A 23,856-nucleotide genomic window follows, 5' to 3' on the forward strand; every position below is an offset into this window, starting at 1 on the left:
CAACTAGCCTTGCTTCGGCTGAATTTTCTGGCGCCGTGCGCACTATTGGGGATAATGATGTCTGTAGTTCTTGTAGGCCCACGGTTTCTTCTTCCTCTTGGGAGTCCTGCCGTGAACCTCCTCCACCCAATTCTTCTCCTCTCTTTATCAGGTGAGCGTCCATCGGCCCCGGTAAAGGCAGCGGCTTGGGGCGCGACTGTTTCACGCTCCTTGGCATGGTGCTTACGCACTGAATGCGGCATTATTTGCCCAGGGAAAAAAACGCCGAGCAACAGCTCTCACCGACAATCTGGCTAGTCGGCCATCTTGGCTCATCCCTCTAGCCAGCACTTCTGTCTGAATTAGTGGCCTATAGACCACGTCAATGTAAATGGAAGCACCATCTTTTTTTTGGAAAGCCCATTATATTTCTTCCTTACCTCACGTTCCTTGCATTTCAGTTGCTTGGATATTGCTTCTGACAAAGTGTTACTTCTCCCCCTTTCCTGTTCTCTCTGTCCTTCCTTAAGATATAGCCCAAGATAGTCATATCCCAATCATGTGATTCAGTGAACCATGTCTCTGTAACAGCAATGATGTTAAGTCCACTTCCACCATTAGAGCATGCAGGTCTGGGATTTTATTGCTTAGACTATGAGCATTTCTGCTCATAGCTTTCCAGCTTCTCTCCTTCAGCTTGCTGCTCTTCTTGGACATTTTTTCTGCCCTATTCAGCTGATTTTTGTTAATTTCTTCACCCACTTTTTGCAGATGTCGGAAGTGACATTTCAATTTCCTTCTGCCACCCCGTCCTCTAGTTAAAATGCCATATGGCATATGATTTGAATGTTTCACTTAGGATCCATTTTCCTGCCACAAACAAATGTAAACAATCTTTGAAATAGAATCTTTTACTGTTCCATACATAGCCCCAGCCCCAATATATCCAAAACGTTCTTCCTCACACCAGATATTGAGCTATGTATTTAAGTTATCTATATGGCTTAGTCTCTCCTTCCCTTTTCCATAAACAGGTAACGCTTCTGAAAACGCAACAGTCTAATCTGCTTCCCCAGAGTCTGTAAATCTCTGTACCACTTGGATGTTCTTTCTAGCAAGGTCTTTCGTTTCCAGATGGTTGATAATGTCAACTTCAGAATCCTTACTTTCTTCATTGATTGTACTGACTATCTGATTAGCATTTCTCCCAGTCGATGATCCTAGATGGCTTTTATCTATAGCATTCCTGTGGAAAACAATTCCCAAATTAGTGCCTCTGATGACAGTCTCCCAGCACAATGAACTTTTTCTTATGGTTTTTGGTTGTGTTATAGAATTTCTGTGCATTGAGTTTTTTCTTTCCTTTCAGATACCACTTCAGTCTTCATTGCTAGAGCTTCTGCATTTTTCAAGGCAGAAGAGGCATTTTGTATTTGTGTCACTTGACAAAGTGGATGTCTCTGCATCACGGGTCTTATCCTGCCACAGCCCACTGTAATCCATTTATTATTGGGTTTCTGGATGCTCTGTGCAACTGGGGGAGGAAATCTGGGCTGCCCAATTGTGAAGAATGGGCGTCTTTGGATCACAGATCTTATCCTACCTGAGCACATTGTAAACCACTTGTTTCTGGGTTTCTGAATCTTCTGTGGTAGGGGACGGATTGCTAAATGCTGTAAAGTGGGTGAGGATTTCTTGATGGTTGCCAATTCCTTTTTTACTGTAGCTAATTCAGTTTTAAGGTGAACCAACCACTTTTTCATTGAAAACAGTTATTACATTGAATAACAGTCATTTTGTTCATTTGATTTGATAGAGAACTCCTTTAATCTGATAGCAAATTATCTTGTTACCAATTACGTACCTCAGCAAGATTATATTAGAAGAGCAAGACCTGGGGAGGGTGGGTAGAATATTATAGGAACTCAGACGTTCTGTGGGCTCCACCTGTTTAATAAATCTTTGGAGATGGAAGTGATTCCATGGGAATGGAGAAGGGGAAATGTAGTTCTTTAAAAAAAAAAAAGTGGTGGCAGAAAGGAGATTGGAAACTACAGGCCAGTTAGTCATAACATGGTACTGGGAATATTAATGCAACTTGTCCCAACTGAAAGGGCAGTGAACTATCAACAATGCAATGGACTGCAGGATTCAAGGCCGATCCTGTCAAATGAATCTGATTGATTTCTTCAATTGGGTGACAAAGGAATTTGATCAAGGATATCCACTAGATGTGCTTTACCTGGATTTCAGCAAAGCTTTTGATACTGTAACACCCCACATAGGAGGTTCATAAATAAACTGAGCAGCCTGGGAGTAGGTCATAAGGTGGACTGAATTAAAAACTGGTTGAGTGACAGAAAGTGGGTGTAGTAAATGTAATTCATTCTGAGGGCTGAGCAGAGATTAGTGGAGTGCCGGGATATGTCCTTTCTCATATTGGCTCTTTTCCAATTTTAAATTCCTTCTGTAAGTTTTAAATATACCAACAAGCAAGGAGAAAAAGTAGTAATTACAAGATATTACTTCCATTTATTATACCCCTGATACAAATAGTCAATCAAAACATAGACTATGTTGGGTTGAACAATGGGATTCTGGTCGGACCCAAAGATTTAGGGAAATTAGCATTTTTGGGTTGCAGACCATCTCCTTAATACTTATAAAATTGTATCCTGATATAAACATTCAATCAGTTCCAAATTGGGTGTTCCACAAGGCTCTGCCCTTTCACCAACCCTCTTCAACATTTATCTACTTCCTCTCTGCCTCCTCCTCACCAAGATGAAAATTATTTATTTATTTTATTTATTTATTTAACAGCTTTTAATATACCGGTGTTCGTGCAAGCACATCACACCGGTTTACAATAAACTTGAGAAAGGAGGAAATTACAAAAAACAGGGAGTGGGGGATGGAGCAGGAGCGAAAAAAGGGGGGGGGGGAGAGAGAGGGAGGAAGGTAAGGAGGAAAGAGAGCAGCTGAGCAGGTAAAAGGAACGTAGCAGTATTTACAAGAGAGGTTGCTTAACGGGGTTATACATTGTTGTTTAATTACAGCGGTTAAGGGGGGGTAAAAGATTATATAGGGGAGAAAAATGGATGCTTACTTACAACAGTTATGGGATATAATGAAAACTTATTTGAACATTTAAAAACACAAAAATGTAAAATATTAGCTTATTTACAACAGTTATGGTTATAGCAGGTACTAAAAGGGAGCTTGATTTAAGGTTTTTGGCGCAGGTTAAATGTTTTAAAATTGATAATACAGCGGAGGACGGTAATGGGTAGCGCAGGAGTGAGAGGTGGGCTGGGGGGGATATAGGAACAGGTGAGGGGAGGGAGGGGGTGAGGGGGGAGGCTGGGGTGGATGAGGGAGGCTGGGGTGGAATAAGGGAGGAGGGACTAGGGAGAGGCTAGAGGGGGGAGACTGGGTGGACTAGGGGGGAAGGCTACGAGGGGCTGGAGTTGGGGTAAGCCTGCTTGAAGAGCCAGGTCTTAATGCCTTTTTTGAAGATGGGTAGGGAGGGTTCAAGACGGAGGTGTGTAGGGAGGGAATTCCAGAGGACGGGGCCCGCGATGGTGAAGGCTCTTTCTCTGGTGGTGGATAATCGGGCTGTTTTGAGGGGGGGGTGTGAAGGGTGCCTGTGGAGGTGGATCTTGTCTGGCAGGTTGAGAGGTGGAAGTGGGGCATTTCTTTAAGCCAAGGGGGGTTGTTTTTGTAGAGGGTGTTATGAAGGATGGTAAGGGTTTTGTATTGGGAGCGGAAATGGATGGGCAGCCAGTGTAGGTCTATTAGGATGGGTGTGATATGCTCTCTTTTACGTGTATTGGTAAGGATTCGAGCCATGGCGTTTTGGAGGGTTTGGAGAGGTTTGATGGTGGAGAAAGGGAGGCCTAGTAGCAGGGCGTTACAGTAGTCCACTTTGGAGAAGATGGTGGACTGTAGGACTAGTCTGAAGTCTTGAGTGTGGAGTAGAGGCTTGAGTTTTTTGAGGATCTGAAGTTTGTAGAAACCTGCTTTAAGGAGGGACTTGATGTGAGGTTTGAAATTGAGGTGTTGGTCAAGGGTGACTCCCAGGTCTCTTACGGCGGGGGGTAGAGTGGGGGAGATGTTAGGGGGCGGTGGTGTGGTGGAGGAATCATGCTCAGATTGCTTGGATATAAAGAGTAGTTCGGTTTTAGTTGCATTGAGAGCAAGGTGAAGGTCGGTTAGTAGAGCGTTGATGGTGACTAGGCAAAATTCCCAAAAAAGGATGGTTTCATTGAGGGTTTTTTGAATGGGTATGAGTATTTGTACGTCATCGGCGTATAGGAAGAAGTTCAGGCCTAGGTTTGAGAGTAGGTTGCAGAGGGGGAGGAGGTATATATTGAAGAGGGTAGAGGAAAGGGAAGATCCTTGGGGAACGCCTTGTCTGAGGGGGACGTGGCCGGATTCAAAGTTTTCGAGTTTTATAAGGTATTCTCTGTTAGTGAGGTAAGAGGTGAGCCAGTCCAGTGCTGTGTCGGTGACTCCTATCTCTGTCAAGCGTGTGATAAGGATTTGATGATTGACAGTGTCGAAGGCTGCCGATATGTCTAGTAGGGCCAGTAGGTAGGATTTTCCTTGGTCAAGTCCGATGAGTATGGCATCAGTGATGGCTAAGAGGAGATTCTCGGTACTTCGGCCTTTCCGAAAACCAAATTGTGAAGGGTGTAGGAGGTTGTGGTCCTCGAGATAGTCGGTGAGCTGGGTATTGACTACTTTCTCGAGGACTTTCGCAAGGAAGGGTAGGTTGGAGATGGGCTGATAGCTTGCAGGGTCAGAGGGGTCAAGGGATGGTTTTTTTAGGAGGGGTTTCACAACGGCGAGTTTGAGGGGATCTGGCACTTTGCCGAAGGTGAGGGAGCAGTTAATAATGTTGGCTAGGGGTTTGGCGATGGTGGTGGGTATGGAGAGGAGGGTTTTGGAGGGGATTGCATCTAGGAAGTGTGTGGCCGGTTTCATTTTTTTAAGGATGGTCTCGATTTCTAGCGTGGAGGTGGGGTCGAAGGCTTTGATGCAGGAGCTATTGTGTATTGGGGAGGGGGGTGTGGTCATGGGGTGGTGGGGGAAACGTAGGAGGATACTGGAGATTTTGTGCTGGAAGTATTTAGCAAGATCGTCGCATTTTTTCTTGGAGCTTTCTTCCGTCGTAGCAGGGTGGGGGGTTTTAGTGAGGTTATTGACGTAGGAGAAGAGGGCATTGGCGTTGAATTGTAGGTCGTGAATTTTTTTGGCATGGAAGTCCCTTTTGGCATTGGTTGTGGCTTGTCGGTAGTTGTGCAGTGATTGCTTATACACTGCTTTATGTTGGGAGGAGGGGTGGCGGCGCCACAGGCGTTCTTTTGATCTGAGGTCCTGTTTCAGTCTTTGGAGTTCGTTGGAGTACCAGGGTTTTTTTTTGTTCTGTATGATGGGTATTTCTTTATGTATCACGGGGCAGAGATCATTGGCTATAGATTTGGTTATCTGATTCCAGGAGTGAAGGGCTGCATCTGGATTTGAGAGGTCAAGGTTACCAACAGTTTTGTCGAGTGCTGTGGTTATGCTTTCAGAGGAGCAGGGTTTATGGAAAGATATAGTTTTCCTTTGGGATGGTGATATCTTGGTGGGGGAGGTGAGGCGGATTTGGGCATTGATGATGAAGTGGTCAGACCAGGGTATGGGGGTTGTTGAGGGGGGGCAGGGTGTGGATAGATGGGAGTTGATAAATAGGAGGTCGAGGGTGTGCCCTGCCTTATGAGTGGCGGAGGTGATGAGCTGTTTGAAACCTAGGGCTTCGAGGGTGGTTAGGAGTGTTTCGCAAGAGGGGGTACGGGGAGTGGAGTCCACATGGAGATTAAAGTCTCCGAGGATCACTGCGGGGGAATCTGTTTTGAGGTTGTCTACAATAAATTCAATGAGGGGGGAGGGGTCGTGTTCGAGAAGGTTGGGTGGGGCGTAAATAAGGCAAATCTGGAGGGTGGGTGATTTAAAGAGACCGATTTCTAGTTTAGGCGGGGGGCAGATGGGTTGGAGCTTGAGGTTCAGGTGCTTTTTTGTGGCCAGGAGTATACCACCACCTCTCTTTTTAGGTCTTGGGATGGAGAATGTGTCGTATAGTTTTCCGGGGAGCTGATTAAGATAGACATGGTCTGATTCTTTGAGCCATGATTCAGTGATAGCAAGAAAGTCAGGGTTATCATCCGTGAGCAGGTCATGGATGATGGGGGCTTTTATGAGGATGGATTGTGCATTAAGGAGGGTTAGGGTGAGAGTGGCTAGCCCAAGGAATTGGGTGAGGGGAGAGGTCAAAATTGGGACTAGCGAGCAACGAGGATTGGCAATGTAGAGATGGGGAGCGCAGGGTTTGCGCAAGTGAGGGAGATATAGGATGGGTACAGATTGTATGCACATGTCTGGTGTGGTGGGGCCGGGAGGGTGTGGTGGCCCTTTTGGGGGAGGAGTCTCTGGGGTGTGGGGAAATTAGGCTGGTCAGAGCTTGGAGAAGAGCACATGGGCATCAAGGCAGTGATACGGCATACAGAGGCAGGCACAAAAAACAATATAGGTTCTTGTAGCATAAAATTCTTGTAACATAAGGTAATGTAGGCAACGCAACAACACAATATAGGTAACACAAAAGCAATGGGGTGCTGCTCGGGGTGAGCGAGGGGCGAACCGAAGGGGCGAAACAAAGGGGCAGGCCCCTTTGTCGTGCTCCTTCGGCGCGCGACGCACGGCGCGCGACGCCGGAGCTGCTGTAAGTTTAAAGGGCCTCTGTGCCCTTTCCTATTGGCTGCCGGTAAGTATGGGTAGGCTGGCCTTCAATCGCGTCTCTTTCCGGTCGGGGCAGCGGCAGGACGGAGCGGCAGGCCGCGTGGTCGGCCTCGGACCCAGCGGGGGGAAGGGAGAATTTGAATGGCCTTACCCCGATGGGTCTGCGGCGCCGATCGCGCAGGCCCTCCCTCGCTCCGGATGCCGTGCAGAAGAGATGGTCTTCGCTGGTGCTGCTTGCTGCGCCGAAAGAGGGAGATCGCCGGAGCTGCTGGAAGTTTAAAGGGCCTCTGTGCCCTTTCCTATTGGCTGCCGGTAAGTATGGGTAGGCTGGCCTTCAATCGCGTCTCTTTCCGGTCGGGGCAGCGGCAGGACGGAGCGGCAGGCCGCGTGGTCGGCCTCGGACCCAGCGGGGGGAAGCATTACATATACGCGGATGATATCCAAATTCTCATCCCCATCAAAGAGTCTTTACAAAAAACCATCATCTTTTGGGACAGTTGCTTCCAGGAAATCAGCTCTCTCCTCTTTAAGATTAACCTAGTCATCAACAAAAACAAGACGGAATTCCTAATCATCTCTCATGATGAAAACCTCTTTACTAGAGAAACAACCTTTCACCCAAATGTTCAACCTCAGGTTGATAACCACTCTCTTCCTACCTTCCCTTCAACAATACCTGATAACTTCAAAAATTCTTCGTACGTAAGAGATTTAGGCACCCTCTTGGACAACCAGTTCAACTTTAAAAGATTTGTCAACAATACGACTAAAGAATGCTTTTTCAAATTACAAGTCCTTAAAAAACTTAAACCCCTTCTACACTTCTATGATTTCCGTTTGGTTCTTCAATCAATCTTACTCACTAAAATTGATTACTGTAACTCTTTGTTGCTCGGACTCCCTGCTGTAACTATAAAGCCACTACAGATGTTACAGAACTCAGCTGCCAGGATTTTGACAAATACAAAAAAGAGGGATCACATCACTCCTATCCTTTACAACCTCCACTGGCTCCCCATCAAATATAGAATCATCTACAAAGTGCTAACCATCATGCACAAAAACCTACACAATCTTGCCCCACTTGATCTCACTTTCCAGGTTCGCCCTAACTATTCCACCAGACCTTTGAGAAGAGCATACCTAGGTACCCTCTTTGTCCCTCAAGCTAAAACATCTCTAAGAAAAAGGGCCTTTCCTACCGCAGGTCCCTCTAACTGGAACACTCTCCCTCCTGACCTCCGACAAGAGACTTGCCCAATCTCCTTTATGAAAAAACTTAAAACTTGGTTATTCAAGCTTGCTTTTCCAGAACCCTCCTGTTAGCTTAAAGCTTTCTCTCCATCTCTCGCTACATTTCTCTGTTTATTTCTCTCACTTATATGGTTTGATCTGTTATTAGTCTCTCTCATTTACTCAGGTTCCCTTTGAAGAGACCCTCAGTCACTCTTTTGACTTTTCTTTTATTTTATTATTTTTATTATTTATTTATTTTTATTTTTTATTTTTATTACATTCCATTTTATTTTTTCTTCCGCTATTCTCCATTCCTTTTTCTACATATCTTCTTAGTTCCTTCTCCCTAACTAAGCTTAGAACAAGCACAACAAATTTTGGATTATTCATTTGTTAGATTTTTATTACTTATGACCTTCATTACTATGTAATCCAATTCTTATTTACCTTGATTACTATGTAATTCAAATTGTATACTTGGTTTTTCTTCTCTTTGACTATGTTACTTAAAGTTGCTTAAATGTTCATTGTTCCATGTAATGCCGTTAGGCAAGTTTTTGTTTCTTTGTAAACCGGTTTGATTTGCATCTAATATAGGAAGATCGGTATAAAAAAACAAAAAATAAATAAATATAAACAACAACTGAGGCAATTTTTGTTCATTTGTTATCCTCCATGTGTTTAATATATTGAAATAAATTGTCGATAAATTGATGCTGTGCTTGGGATGGTAGGCCCCTCTTCCCACTGGCTCCCGATATTTATACTTTATAACTTAAACTATGTATTAAGACTTTGGGTACACCACATTAGAACATTTTTTTGGATTGATTGTGGGCGTAGTTTTGTGCTATAGAGTTTGCTTTTTTGATATATCCAAAACTTACATTCTCTTTTCTCCATCACTGATTGTATACCTCAGCCAACATCTGCAACTGATTCTGAGTCTCTTTCAACACCTCATACTCTATATCACTATCATCATCTGCCTATTCCTCAGGTACCCACAATATATGGAAAATTTCTTCCTTGCTGTTCATAAGTTCCCTTACCTTCTCCTCCATGCTATTTTACTCTCAATCTCAAATTCTTTAACAGCGGGAGGGGAGATCCAAGATGGCTGACTGACCTAGCGGCACTGTCTTTTCTTTTCATGGATTTGCTTGTTTCCCCAAGATCTTATGCTGCATTTGAGCCGAAAACGACGGGCTCGGGAGAGGCTAGTGTTAGAGGCCCCCCCAGCAAGTCAGGCAATCAGCCCGATGGATGCTCATGTCGTGCATAGAGTTGCTAACCCGGGAGAAATGCAGTCGCTGGAGGGGAGAAGAAGGAGATGGGATATCGGACCCACTCCTTGACTCGATAGCATCTTTGTCCCCGGTACAAAGAACACCTCCAGAGAATCCCACGGTAACAAGGACAGCCACACTGGTTACTCATCAGTAAATGTCGCTTACTGATGATGTCAGTGGCATAGGAGGAGCAATGGAAGCAATATTGAGGGAGACTGCAGTGGAAGCCGCTGTGGACGGCACTTCTGGAGGAATCTCAATGGGAGGATTGTTACAGCCTCAAGCCGATTCTACTTTCATGATGCCTGAGTTTACTGACGTTGGAGAGATAATGACACCGATGGAAAGACCCCAGGTCTTTTCTTTAGAGACGATATGGGAAACGCTGGTCATTTTGAATAACAATGTAACATTACAGCTGAAGCCATTAACTAAGCTAATGGTGGATATCGAATTGCAAGTTAAAAAAGTTACAAGATGAGAATATTAAAATGGATCAGGCTGTGGATTCTGTTAGACAAAATAAAGAAAAAATGAATGACCAACATATAACCTTAATAAAGAAAAATCAGTTCCTAACTAGAAGAGTTGAAAATCTGGAAAATCAGATAAGAAGAAAAAATTTTAAGACTGATTAATTTTCCTAAAGTGCCATTAGTACCAGCTAAGGAGATGTGGAATAGGTATGCTTTGGAAATTTTGAAGATTCCTCAGCAAATACTTCCACTACTATCAAAGATCTACTATGCACCTTCACTGAAGATAAATTCAAATGAGGGACAGGACTTTCAATTATTAACACCATTGAATATCTCAGAAATTTTGGAGTCTTCTGATTCAACAGCTGCTCAACATACTACATTAATTGTCTCTTTTGTACTTGATTCAGATAGGGAATGGGTACTAAAATTGTATTTTAGAAACCATAAAGAAAGATTTCTTCAGCTGAATGTTCAAATATTTCCAGAAGTGGCCAGAGATACCCAAAAGAGAAGAAAGCAGTTTCTGATTATGAGACCTAAATTGCTGCAAATGGGAGCCTCATTTATTTGAGGTTCCCATGTAAATGCTTTATTAGGTATCGTGATGTTAAGTACACATTTTTTCATCCATCTCAACTTACTAAATTTATATCTGACAGAATTTCTTCTGATAATGTTGATGATAGGCATAACTACCATCTTAGTAGTTGTCCTGTTCTTTATAAATGGAAATTGCAATTCTATAAGCTTGGGTTAGCCAGACTTCTTCTTACATTATTGCTTACATGATAGTCAGTCTTCTATGAGTATAGGATATCCCCAGTAGAGGACTTTGATTACATTGGCATATTATATCCTTGAATATTTAAATATTGGGGTTCTTTACTTATTATTGTTAGTATAAATGCCATTGTTTAATTTCTATTCTTTCAAGATTGTATACTTGATTGTAAAAAAATTAAATTGCAATAAATAAAAAAATTTAAAAAAAATTCTTTAACAGTATTCTCAATTCCTCTTTTTATCCACTCCAGTTTCTACAAAAACTCAGTGCCCACTTTCTTCAGCAACTGCTTAAGTAGTCAGGTGTCCTCTCTCCCCACTTCTCGTTACTGCCACCTGGGTTTTATGCAGGTGAACCTAAAAGATGTGGTAGGCCTGATTGACAAACTGAAGAGTAGTAAATCACCTGGACCAGATGGTATACACCCCAGGGTTCTGAAGAAACTAAAAAATGAAATTTCAGATCTATTAGTAAAAATTTGAAACCTATCATTAAAATAATCCATTGTACCTGAAGACTGGAGGGTGGCTAATGTAATCCCAATATTTAAAAAGGGCTCCAGGGGCGATCCGGGAAACTACAGAGCAGTTAGCCTGAATTCAGTGCCAGGAAAAAAATAGTGGAAAGCGTTCTAAACATCAAAATCACAAATATATAGAAAGACAAGGTTTAATGGAGCAAAGTCAGCACGGCTTTACCGAAGGCAAGTCTTGCCTCACAAATCTGCTTTACTTTTTTTGAAGGAGATACTAAACAATTAGATAAAGGTAAACCGGTAGATGTAGTGTATTTGGATTTTCAGAAGGCGTTTGACAAAGTTCCTCATGAAAGGCTTCTAGGAAAAGTAAAAAGTCATGGGATAGGTGGCAATGTCCTTTCATGGATTACAAACTGGCTAAAAGACAGGAAACAGAGAATAGGATTAAATGGACAATTTTCTCAGTGGAAGGGAATGGGCAGTGGCGTGCCTCGGGGATCTGTATTGGGACCCGTACTTTTCAATATATTTATAAATGATCTTGAAAGGAATACGATGAGTGAGGTAATCAAATTTGCAGATGATACAATATTATTCAGAGTAGTTAAATCACAAGCGGATTGTGATAAATTGCAGGAAGACCTTGTCAGACTGGAAAATTGGGCATCCAAATTGCAGATGAAATTTAATGTGGAGAAGTGCAAGGTGATGCATATAGGGAAAAATAACCCATGCTATAGTTACACAATGTTAGGTTCCATATTAGGAGCTACCACCCAAGAAAGAGATCAAGGCGTCATGGTGGATAACACATTGAAATCGTCGGTACAGTGTGCTGCGGCAGTCAAAAAAGCAAACAGAATGTTGGGAATTATTAGAAAGGGAATGGTGAATAAAACGGAAAATGTCATAATGCCTCTGTATCGTTCCATGGTGAGACCGCACCTTGAATACTGTGTACAATTCTGGTCAGAGCATCTCAAAAAAGATATAGTTGCAATGGAGAAGATACAAAGAAGGGCAGCCAAAATGATAAAGGGGATGGAACAGCTCCCCTATGAGGAAAGACTAAAGAGGTTAGGACTGTCCAGCTTGGAGAAGAAACGGCTGAGGGGCGGATATGATAGAGGTGTTTAAAATCATGAGAGGTCTAGAACGGGTAAATGTGAATCGGTTACTTACTCTTTCGGATAATAGGAGGACTAGGGGGCACGCCATGAAGTTAGCTTGTGGCACATTTAAAACTAATCGGAGAAAGTTCTTTTTCACTCAACACACAATTAAACTCTGAAATTTGTTGCCAGGGGATATGGTTAGTGCAGGTAGTGTAGCTGGGTTTAAAAAAGGATTGGATAAGTTCTTGGAGGAGAAGTCCATTATCTGCTATTAATTAAGTTGACTTAGAAAATAGCCACTGCTATTACTAGCAACAGTAACATGGGACAGATTTAGGGGCAGATTTTCAAAGCCTACGCGCATAAATCCAGACAAATTTACGCGCGTGGGGGGGGGGTTACGTGCGCCGGGCCTATTTTCAAAAGGCCTGGTGGTACGCGTAAAGCCCCGGGAAGCGCATATGTCCCAGGGCTCGAATAAAGGGGCAGGGCCGGAGCCTCCAGGCATAGCGGCCATTTGCCGCTGTGCCGGGGATCATGGGCCGGTGCGTGCAACCTATGCCTGCCTGAAGGCAGGCGCAACTTATAAAATAAAGGTAGGGGGGGATTTAGGTAAGGCTGGGGGGGGTGGGCCGAAGGAAGGTTCCCTCCAAGGCTGCTCCGATTTTGGAGCGGCCTCGGAGGAAACGGGGAAAGCCATAGGGGCTCTTCTAGGGCTCAGGACGCGCAAGGTGCACTAGTGCACGCATGTTATAAAATCGGGCGTAGCTATTCCGGCCCTTAGTTTTTGGGTACTTGCCAGGTTCTTATGGCCTGGATTGGCCACTGTTGGAAACAGGATGCTGGGCTTGATGGACCCTTGGTCTGACCCAGTATGGCATGTTCTTATGTTCTTAAATTTAAACTTCTAATACTAACCTTTAAAGGCTGGATTTTCAAAGCAATTAATGCACATAAAACCCGATTTAAATGGCTGTAAATGGCTGTTACAAATTATTGCTGACATGGAATGTGTCCCTAGGGTCTCCAACAGGGACCAGAAGCCCCTTACCTCTGGTAAAGCATAGGGCAATGCAAACAAGTACCTCTCACCTGTGCTATAATTTAAATCTTAAAAACACACAAATGTCCCATCAAGATATACAAAGGTTCCTGACAGATAGTCTAACACTTGCACTGTTGTATATTTCCTGAGAGCTTATCTCAACTCAGGGAGAAGGGCTAGCAAACAGCCTAGATTTGGCAGTGGTCCCAGAGTTCAAAAAGCTCAACTCAGATACATTGTCAAGGACTGAAATTTTAGAAAAAAAAAAATTAGGGAAAATGGCTTTTCTTTTAAAACTGAATTAACTTATAGCTTATAAGCCATGCTAATACTACAACAATTAACTAATATAAGCTTTTATTCTAAATAAAATATAAGTTCTATAACTGCAATATAGCCATAAGCTTTTCTTTTCAGTACATTATAATATAACTGTAGTCATATCTGAATAGCAAGGCTGAGCTAGGCATTCAGCCAGCTAACTATGAATAGATTCTGTAAGACATTCAGGGTGTTAGGGATAATGAATTTCTAGCTAAAGAATGTAATGAATTACATTTGTAATGGGGTTATGAATTTCTTGTAAAATAATGTTCCTAATTACTGGGAATTCAGTACCTAAGATTTCTGAGAAATGACTCTTTCAGTTTTAGAGTATTGGATGCCTAAATTTCCACAGTAATAATACTAGAAATTGTGAACAAATGAAAAAGTATAAATACTGTATGAGATCAGAGCTCGGGTACTGCTATTATCAACTCTGGATATCAGTCCGGGACCAGACTGGAAATTAACTTGTATTTGGTAAGAATAACCATTTTAAAATATTTTTTCGGTATCTAAAATAAGATGATCTTAAATATTTTTTTCCTGATATGTAATAAATAAGCATATTATTTTAAAGAATATCTCATCTGATTTCTGGATTGCTCTGTTTTTATAAAATAATTATTGCTCTCACACTAATATATTATCTCTAAGGAGCAATGATGTGTTACTTATATGACATGGGGTTTGAGAGAAAGAGAGAGAGAGAGAGACAGAGAGAGAGACACCTATAGGGGAATTCCTTATTAACGATTCACTCATCTAGAGCTACCTTATAGAGTATGAACCTGAGACAGTATGACGTTCAGTTTACATATATGCATGTAACCCAAATTTGCTGCCCTCCCTGTTTGCTTTTTTTTTTTTTTTTTAGCCACAATGCAAGTGTCAGACCCAGCTCAACATCCAAGAGGGGGAATGCCATGGGAAACCTCAAGTCCCTCTCGCCCCTCCCCAGAGCTTGCCACGTTTTTTATTAACCTGCAAATCCAGCATCCTCCTTCTCTCTTGCTGCTGCTACTTTGTTGCTCATAGAGGGGCAGTCAGAGGAGAGAGAAAGAGAAAGGTTGGGGGCTTTGAGGACCCTTCTGAGCACTCACAACTTGAGCTTTAAAAATTTGGAGTAAAATTTATATGCAAAAGGTATTCACAGATCCCAACACTCAGTTATAAAACTACCCTCATTATGAATATATGGCTTGGTCTCTGTCACATCCAATCTTTCTGCTTTTTTCTACATTGTTCTTACCTCACTCTGCTCATAATTACATATCCACCTTTCTCTCTCCTGCACAAACCAAACCATATCCCATTTCTATGACTTTTCTCTGCTCTCATCTTCACTATGGAATAAACGGTCCCCAATGTCCAAAAAAGCCTGTCTCTCTCTAGTATCCTTCAGGTTCAAGTTCAAAATCCACATTTTCAAACACTTTTTGCTACATGCTAATGCATTATATAAGAAAATAAGTGTCATGCTGAGTCAAACCAAGGTCCATCAAGCTTAGCATCCTATCTCCAACAGTTGCCAGTCCAGGTCACAGGTTCCCAGGTACCAGTAATTGATCTGTTTCTTGCATCTTACTCCCAGCGATAAGCGCTGGATTTCCAAATCTATCTGGCTAATTAATCTTTCAGACAACACTATGACTAGGGGACACGCCATGAGACTGGCAACTGACAGATTTAAAACAAATTGCAGGAAGTATTTTTTCATTCAGCGCACAATCAAGCTAGGGAATCTATTGCCAGAGGAGATGGTCAAGGCAATTACCATAGTGGGGTTCAAAAGAGGATTGGCCAAGTTCCTTTGAGAAAAGTCCATAAACAGTTCATAACCATTCCCTGTTTATCTGTTCCAGCTTCATTTCAATCATATCCCCTCTCAATCATCTCTTTTTCCAAGCTAGAGAGCCCTAATCTATTTAGTCTTTCTCCATAAGGGAGCTTTTCTATCTCTAGCATTTTTGCAATCCTTCTCTGCATCTTTTCTATGTTTTTTTTTAGATGGGGGTGACCAGAATGCCACATAATATTCAAGGTGCAGTCGCACCATAGATCTATGGTGCCACCACATCATGAGTATAGTGCGGAGTTCTGGTTGCACCATATCAAAAAAGACATAGCAGACACAGACAAGCTACAGAGAAGTGCAAAAAAAAAAAAAAATACTAAAGAGAATAGAAAAGCTCCCTTATGGAGCAGATTAGGACTCTGTTTGTCCATACACCTTTAACAAAGTACTGTTTAGTATTCTCCACCCTGACTGTGCTGTCCTTTTTTGGAAGGTACCATAAACAGGTTATCAAGTAAATACTGAAATAAAAAATAATAATGATCTCTATACCACTAGTAAACAACACATTAACTTTTTTTAGATAATTAACATCTACATATGGTTACCTGCACACATCTGACCTGCTGTAGTCAAAAAGTTTTCTTTCCAATTCCAATCTCTTTCGTTCACTGTAATGATAAAGAGTTCAAAACAATCAAACCTGCAAGCTCATGCAAAATACAAACAAGCTTAAACATATTACATAATTTACAAAATATGTGCACAGATACTGCATATATTAAAACACAGTAAGGTCGATATTCAAAAGCCATTTAGATGGATAACTGAAGAGTTATCCGTGTACATGACAAAAACGGCATATTTAGAGACTTATCAGACTAAATTCTATCCACATAACTAGTTATCTGGCTAGAATTCAGTTAGATAAATTGCAGGTGTTCTGGGGCGAGCAAGAGGCATTTTGGGGAGGAGTGAAGTTTCTCAGATAAGTTAACCAGCTAATTCCAGTGTTCGGAGTTAGCTGGTTAACTTATCCAGCTAACTCTAGTCGTGCCACTGACATGTCCTAGCCAGATAAAAGTATCCAGCTAACTTTAAGATAGCCAAATATATTCAATGGCATGACCACACCACTGAATATACCCTGCTAGCTAGCCGGATAAGTTTATCCAACTAACTAATCGAGCCATTCAGTAGCAATCATCCCCAGTATCTTCTAAGCATGGTAAAATTAATTGGGTGGAATATAATAGGGTAGCTTACTGCAGAATGAGCAGCACCACTGAGACAGTTTATGCAGCAGTGTCAGTTCACTGTTAAGCGATATCTTAAAAAGTAAAGAGCCTCTTTTCTACCCCTCTCCTTTTTGTCATTTTCTTAACCACAATTTAGTCTCCATATGACAGTAAAGCCAGCCCGCGCAGCATAGGAAGCACTACTATTTTGCTACACAACTAAAGAGTGTGAATAGGATGGAACCACTGTACTCAAATTAGGCCGCACACTAATAAGGAGGCTGTCAGCAGGTCCAACAACCAACGCTTAATTTTACCGGTGTTGGTTTTCGAACCTGCTGACAACCATGGGTTCGGAAAACCGATGCTAGCAAAACTGAGTTTCCGTTTTTGAACCCGCCGACCAGCAGGCAGATTTTTTTTTATTTTTGGTGCCTCTGACCTAATATTGCTTTGATATTAAGTCAGAGGGTGTACAGAAAAGTGGTTTTTTCTGCTTTTCTGTACACTTTTCCTGGTGCTTTCAAGTTAACACCTGCCCTTGAGGGCTTTAATTTGTGAGAGTAAAATGTTAACTGAGAAGAGAGAAGAAACCCAATGCATACAGAAATTCCAGATCAGTAACCAAAGGAAAAAGCTCATTGCGATGGATGAATCTGTCATCAGAGGCAATAATCCTTTCCTATGCACAATTGCAATGGGAAAAGGTGAAATGAATAACAAAACTCAACTAAAGTCACAAAAGGAGTCAAAGAAAAGCAGTGAACTGAACGAGAAAAGCTGGAAAGCTATGAGCACAAATGCCGTAGTTTGGGCAATAAAATCCCAGATCTGCAAGCCCTAATGGTGGAGGCGGACTTGGACATTGTTGCTGTCACAAAGACGTGGTTCACGGAATCTCATGATTGGGATACGGCCATACCGGACTACAATTTGTTAAAGAAAGATAGAGAGGATAGGAAAGGGGGAGGAGTGTCTCTTTATGTCAGAAACAATATCCAAGCTTCTGAGCTGCAAGGAAGATGGGGCAATGAAGAAGCAATATGGGCCGACCTAAAAAAAGATGATGGGGCATCCATTTATATTGGAGTGGTTTACAGGCCTCCAAATTAAAATGAAGAGCATGACAGACATCTGGTTGAAGACATCCAAAAGATGGGAAAAAAAAAGATAGAAGTGGTGATCGTTGGAGACTTTAATCTGCCAGATGTAGACTGGAGAATCCCTTCTGCTGAATCTAACAATAGTAGAGAAATAGTGGATGCCCTGCAAGGGGCTTTGTTCAAACAAATGATAATGGAACCCACAAGAGAGGGAGCTATACTCGATTTAGTACTCACTAATGGAGATAATGTCTCTGATGTCCAAGTGGGCGCCCAGCTCAGCACAAGTGATCATCAAATGGTATGGTTTCATATCACACGAAGGATACGGAGAAGAATCACGAAGACCTGAGTTTTGCAGTTCAAAAACACAGACTTTGAAGAAATGGGGAAGTACCTGGAGGAAGAATTAAAAGGCTGGGAGAATAAGAGAGATGTGGATCAACAGTGGACCAAACTAAAAGGAGCAATTATCAAGGCAACTAATCTATATGTAAGAAAAGTAAAGAAAAGCAAAAGAAAAATGAAACCTATATGGTTCTCAAAGGAAGTGGCTGACAAAATAAAAGCTAAAAGAACAGCATTTAAGAAATATAAAGGATCCCAAAGGGAGGAGCACAAAGAAGAATATCTGGTACAACTGAGGGAGACTAAGAAAGTAATCAAGACGGCAAAAAGTCAAGCAGAAGAAAGGATTGCCAAAGAGGTAAGGAGAAGTGACAAAACATTTTTCAGATACATCAGAGAAAGGAGAAAAGTTCCAACTGGTATAGTGAAATTGAAAGGTGAAAAGGATGAATGTGTAGAGAGAGACAAAGAAATGGCAGAAATACTAAACAAATACTTCAGTTCGGTGTTCACTAAAGAGGACCCAGGAGAAGGACAGACAATAGTTAACAAGAAACTGGAGGGGAGTGGAGTAGATGTAACTCCGTTTACAGAAGAGAATGTATGGGAAGAGCTGGGAAAACTGAAAGTGGACAAAGCCATGGGGCCTGATGAGGTTCATCCCAGGATACTGAGGGAGCTCAGAGATGTGCTGGCGGGTCCGTTGCGTGTCCTATTCAATAGATCACTAGAAACGGGAGTGGTGCCGAGTGATTGGAGAAGAGCGGTGATGGTCCCGCTTCACAAGAGTGGGAGCAGAGAGGAGGCTGGAAACTACAGGCCGGTTAGCCTCACCTCAGTGGTGGGTAAAGTGACGGTGTCGCTGCTGAAAGAAAGATTAGTGAACTATCTACAGTCTGATGAATTGCTGGACCAGAGGCAGCATGGATTCACCAGGGGAAGATCCTGTCAGACAAATCTGATTGACTTTTTTTGACTGGGTGACTATGGAATTGGATCAAGAAAGAGCGCTCGATGTCATCTACTTGGATTTCAGCAAGGGTTTTGATACGGTCCCGCACAGGAGGCTGGTGAATAAAATGAGAAGCTTAGGAGTGAGTGCCGAGGTGGTGGCCTGGATTGCAAACTGGTTGACGGACAGACGACAATGTGTGATGATAAATGGAACTTACTCTGAAGAGAGAGCAGTGTTAAGCGGAGTGCTGCGAGGATCGGTGTTGGGACCGGTCCTGTTCAATATCTATGTGAGCGACATAGCGGACGAGATAGAAGGCAAGGTTTGTCTGTTTGCGGATGACACTAAGATCTGCAACAGAGTGGACACGCCGGAAGGAGTGGAGAAAATGAGACGGGATTTAAGGAAGCTGGAAGAGTGGTCGAAGATATGGCAGCTGAGATTCAATGCCAAGAAGTTCAAAGTCATGCATATGGGGTGTGGAAATACGAAAGAACTGTATTCGATGGGGGGTGAAGGGCTGATGTGCACGGAGCAGGAGAGAGACCCAGGGGTGATAGTATCTAATGATCTGAAGTTGGCAAAATAATGTGACAAGGCGATAGCTAAAGCCAGAAGAATGCTGGGCTGCATAGAAAGAGGAATATCAAGTAAGAAAAGGGAAGTGATTATCCCCTTGTACAGGTCCTTGGTGAGGTCTCACCTGGAGTACTGTGCTCAGTTCTGGAGACCGTATCTACAAAGGGACAGAGACAGGATGGAGGCGGTACAGAGAAGGGGGACCAAAAAGGTGGAGGGTCTTAATCAAATGTCTTATGAGGAGAGAGTGAAGAATCTAAAAATGTACACCCTGGAGGAAAGGAGGCACAGAGTTGATATGATACAGACTTTCAGATATTTGAAAGTTTTAATGACCCACAGATAACGACAAACCTTTTCCATCGCAAAAAAATCAGCAGAACCAGGGGTCACAATTTAAAGCTCCAGGGAGGAAGATTCAGAACCAATATCAGGAAGTATTTCTTCACGGAGAGGGTGGTGGATGCCTGGAATGCCCTTCCGAAGGAAGAGGTGAAGACCAGAACTGTGAAGGACTTCAAAGGGGCATGGGATAAACATTGTGGATCTATAAAGTCTAGAGGATGTGTATGAAGAGTGGGTGGCTTGCGGAAATGACAGCTACCACCTGGAGATAATACCAATTATGGCTATTACCTGGAGATAATACCCTTATTCAATAAACATACACACAGTTAATGTGACTCCAACATTGCTCTAAGCTTCAACGGCAAGAGGTAATGTGGAAAAAAAAAAAAGGATTTCCATTCACAAAAAATGCAGGGAGTAGCTTGCTGGTTACAGCAGTTACTACTCCTAATCAAATAAGCCTGATACTTCACTTTCAATGCCTATCCAGCATAGCTCTCTGCTTCAACGGCAAGGGAGAAAGTCTGATTCTTCACTTTCAATGCAAGTTAGCTCTCTGCTTCAACGGCAAGGGAGGAAGACTGATACTTCACACATATCCAGCATAGCTTTCTGCTTCAATGGCAGTGGGGATGAAGAAAAGTGGATCTATATACAGACAACAACCAACAAGGACTGAATTACATAGACTGGGTAAACAAGCATGGGTGTAGCTTGCTTATTGCGGTGGCTACTGTCCCTAACTAATTAAGCTAGATATTCACTTAGATGCAGTTCCAACACTGCTCTCTGCATTCTGGCAGGGGTGAAAGGGATACAGAACCAAAAGGTTACCAAGGGCCAAGAGTAACAGATAAGTATGACAGGAGGAAAAAAAAAAAGAGTGCGAAGGCTTGCTGGGCAGACTGGATGGGCCGTTTGGTCTTCTTCTGCCGTCATTTCTATGTTTCTATATTCCGGGTTAATAACTAATAGGCTCATCAACATGCATGTGATGAGCGCTATTAGTTTCGGGGGCGTTGGCCGCACGTTTTTCAAACGCTAATACCCCTCACAGTATAAGGGGTAATAATAGCACGTCTAAAACATGGGGCTAAACGGTGCGCTCAGCCAGGTGCACGGTTCTGTATCAGCCTGATAGGAAGTAACTTGTCACTAAAAGTTGCTTCTAAAGGTGAAGTGTTGCTTTCTTTGTCAGATTGTTGCCGATTCCATGAAAGAAAAGTGCCTATTTCAAAACTTTGATCCAAATTATTACCTGTGTATCGAGGCACAGGGTGAGAAAAAAGGTAATTGGCTCACCTGAGTAATATAATAGATGACTGCAGGAAAAGGCCAACTGGGTCAGACCAAGGGTCTATCAAGCCAAGCATCCTGTTTCCAACAGTGGCCAATCCAGGCCATAAGAATCTGGCAAGTACCCAAAACTAAGTCTATTCCATGTTACCACTGCTAGTAATAGCAGTGTCTATTTTCTAAGTCAACTTAATTAATAGCAGGTAATGGACTTCTCCTTCAAGAACTTATCCAATCCTTTTTTAAACACAGCTATACTACCTGCACTAACCACATCCTCTGGCAACAAATTCTAGAGTTTATTTGTGCGTTGAGTAAAAAAGAACTTTCTCCAATTAGTTTTAAATGTGCCACATACTAACTTCTTGGAGTGCCCCCTAGTTTTTCTATTATCTGAAAGAGTAAATAACTGATTCACATTTACCTATTCTAGAGCTCTCATGATTTTAAACACCTCTATCATATCCCCCCTCAGCCATCTCTTCTCCAAGCTGAAAAGTCCTAAGCTCTTTAGTCTTTCCTCATAGGGGAGCTGTTCCATTCCCCTTATCATTTTGGTAGCCCTTCTCTGTACCTTCTCCATCGCATCGCATCCATCACGTCTGCCCAGTTGTTCCTCTCCCCATTGCTAAGCATATATCTTGGCTGCCAACCATAAAGGATGACTATTTTTAAGATATCTCTCCTCATCCAGGATCACTTTTGCATCTCCTTCCTCTGCATCCCATCATCTTTAGTAAATTAGCATACAAGGACCCCTTTAATTCTTCTCCCGCACCCCACCAATATCAAACCACAAAGCTCTGTAATTACCTAAATGTTCAAACATCCAGCCTCTTAGGTCCTTGTGGCCCTTCTGGACAGTATCCCACCACCAACAACCTGCTGCACTGATTCAACCAGTCTCTGGAAATGTGTGGTGTTATTGATATAAAAGCAAATCAGTTACAATAATTACAGCATGTCATATTATCAAGGGTGGAAAAATATTTAGAAAACTTAGCCACCAGCCAAGCATTTCTTTTTAGGAGAAAGTGAATTTCTTCCTTACATTTTCATCTACATTTTTGGGGGTTTCACTTTTTTTTTTGGGGGGGGGGGGGGGAGTATTTTGTTCTTTAATTTTTAGTTGGAATTTTTTCTTCTTTTTTTCCTTTAATTTTATATTTTGATTTTCTTTGCTCTCACCTCTTACTTCTCTTCAGGGATTATCCCAACCTTTCTTTGCTTCTTTCAATCTCTCATCCTTCCCTTTCCTGACCACCCCAGCAAGCTACTACAGTGCTTAGCAACAGGGGGCAACTGTGAGCCATAGAATCGCAGCCTGAGGCCTATAAGTGATGACAGCAGATTTCTGGCATGGGCCCGACCCTCCATATTGATAGTGGCAATGGCTTCTGGGCCAAGACCATACTAGACCTCCAACATCAGCAAGTGGTGGGGGTGGCCAGAGTCATGATAATCAATCAAGAATGATGCATGGTGGCCAGATTCAGAGCGCATGATTACAGGACTCCAGAAGAAGCCCTGTGCATGGTCCCAGATGGAAGGACTGTCATTACAATGATGAAACTAGGTACACTGAAGGGTGTGGGGAGGGAAGGGGTTTATAAAAAAAAATAAAATAAAAAGGCAAAAATTCCCAGGTAACTGTGAATGAAGGGTCTAAATGCAAGAATCCCAGGACTGATTCTAATTAAGCTGAAAGAGAAAAGAGAAATAAGGGACAATTGGGCTATAAAAGAGAATTTATGATCAAAAGTCTAAAAGTAACAAAAAACACTATTCCTTTTGGAATACTCTGGTTCCTGACATTGCCCCCAGTGCTTCATTTATGCCTGCACTTTCATAAAATACAAGAAGGGCTACCATAGGACGTAATTACTCTATCCCCAATATCAAATATAGAGAAATGCCAGAAAAGTTCTACACAAATAGCTGTATATAACACATAGAGGTTTAAATATGTGAAAAGGTAGATAGGATCCCTCATACAACTCTTAAGGGTATAGTTTGGGAAGTATATGTGAATCTTGCCTCTGGTTTGTTCATATGGGATTTGAAACATTTGATGTATTTCTATAAAATTTCAACATTTATTTGATTTGATATTCTGCCTTTCAAACACTTCAAAGCAGATTTAGCAATGTGCATTACCTTAGCACTTCGCATAGGTATAACTGCAAAGTGTGTTAACTTCATTTCTCCACGAGAGAGACAGAGAGAGACTGACTATCTTCAAGGTCCTTGTAGTAGTTAGCTATTTATGCTACTATAGGAGGCCCACCTAGTAACTAGAGGTGAGGTTTAGGTAGTAGTGTAGGAGTTAGGGGCCACTTTTACATGCAGAGTGAGATATACGAACAGAACATTTATGCCATTTATGCTTGATCAAGCTAGGTTGAGAGAACATTGTACAAATGTCATCGTTGTGTGTTTTCTCAATCCGAAGGACATCAAATCTTCACAAGAGAGTGTACTGTTCTGTTCGTATGACTCACTCTGCATGGAAAACGCCTTAACACGATTTGATAAATGACCCTGTATGTCCTTAACAGCTGAATAAGCATTTCATCTATCTTTACACATATCCAAGCTTTTACAAGTTTTTTTAACCACTAATTTTTCACTCTGTACCCAAGCCATTAAACTCCTCAACACTCCCTTTGAGTA

General features: G+C 42.2%; 1 protein-coding gene across 1 annotated transcript in view; it reads right to left on the reverse strand.

The window, feature by feature from the left end:
* KIZ (kizuna centrosomal protein) overlaps nucleotides 1-23,856 on the reverse strand; it is a 340,495-nt gene that overhangs the window by 315,312 nt on the left and 1,327 nt on the right. The window contains 1 exon segment of the mRNA XM_029596786.1: nucleotides 15,925-15,987. Coding sequence (XP_029452646.1) covers nucleotides 15,925-15,987 — 63 coding nt within the window.

The sequence above is a fragment of the Rhinatrema bivittatum genome, chromosome 3 (assembly GCF_901001135.1).
Source record: "Rhinatrema bivittatum chromosome 3, aRhiBiv1.1, whole genome shotgun sequence".
NCBI lineage: Eukaryota > Metazoa > Chordata > Amphibia > Gymnophiona > Rhinatrematidae > Rhinatrema > Rhinatrema bivittatum.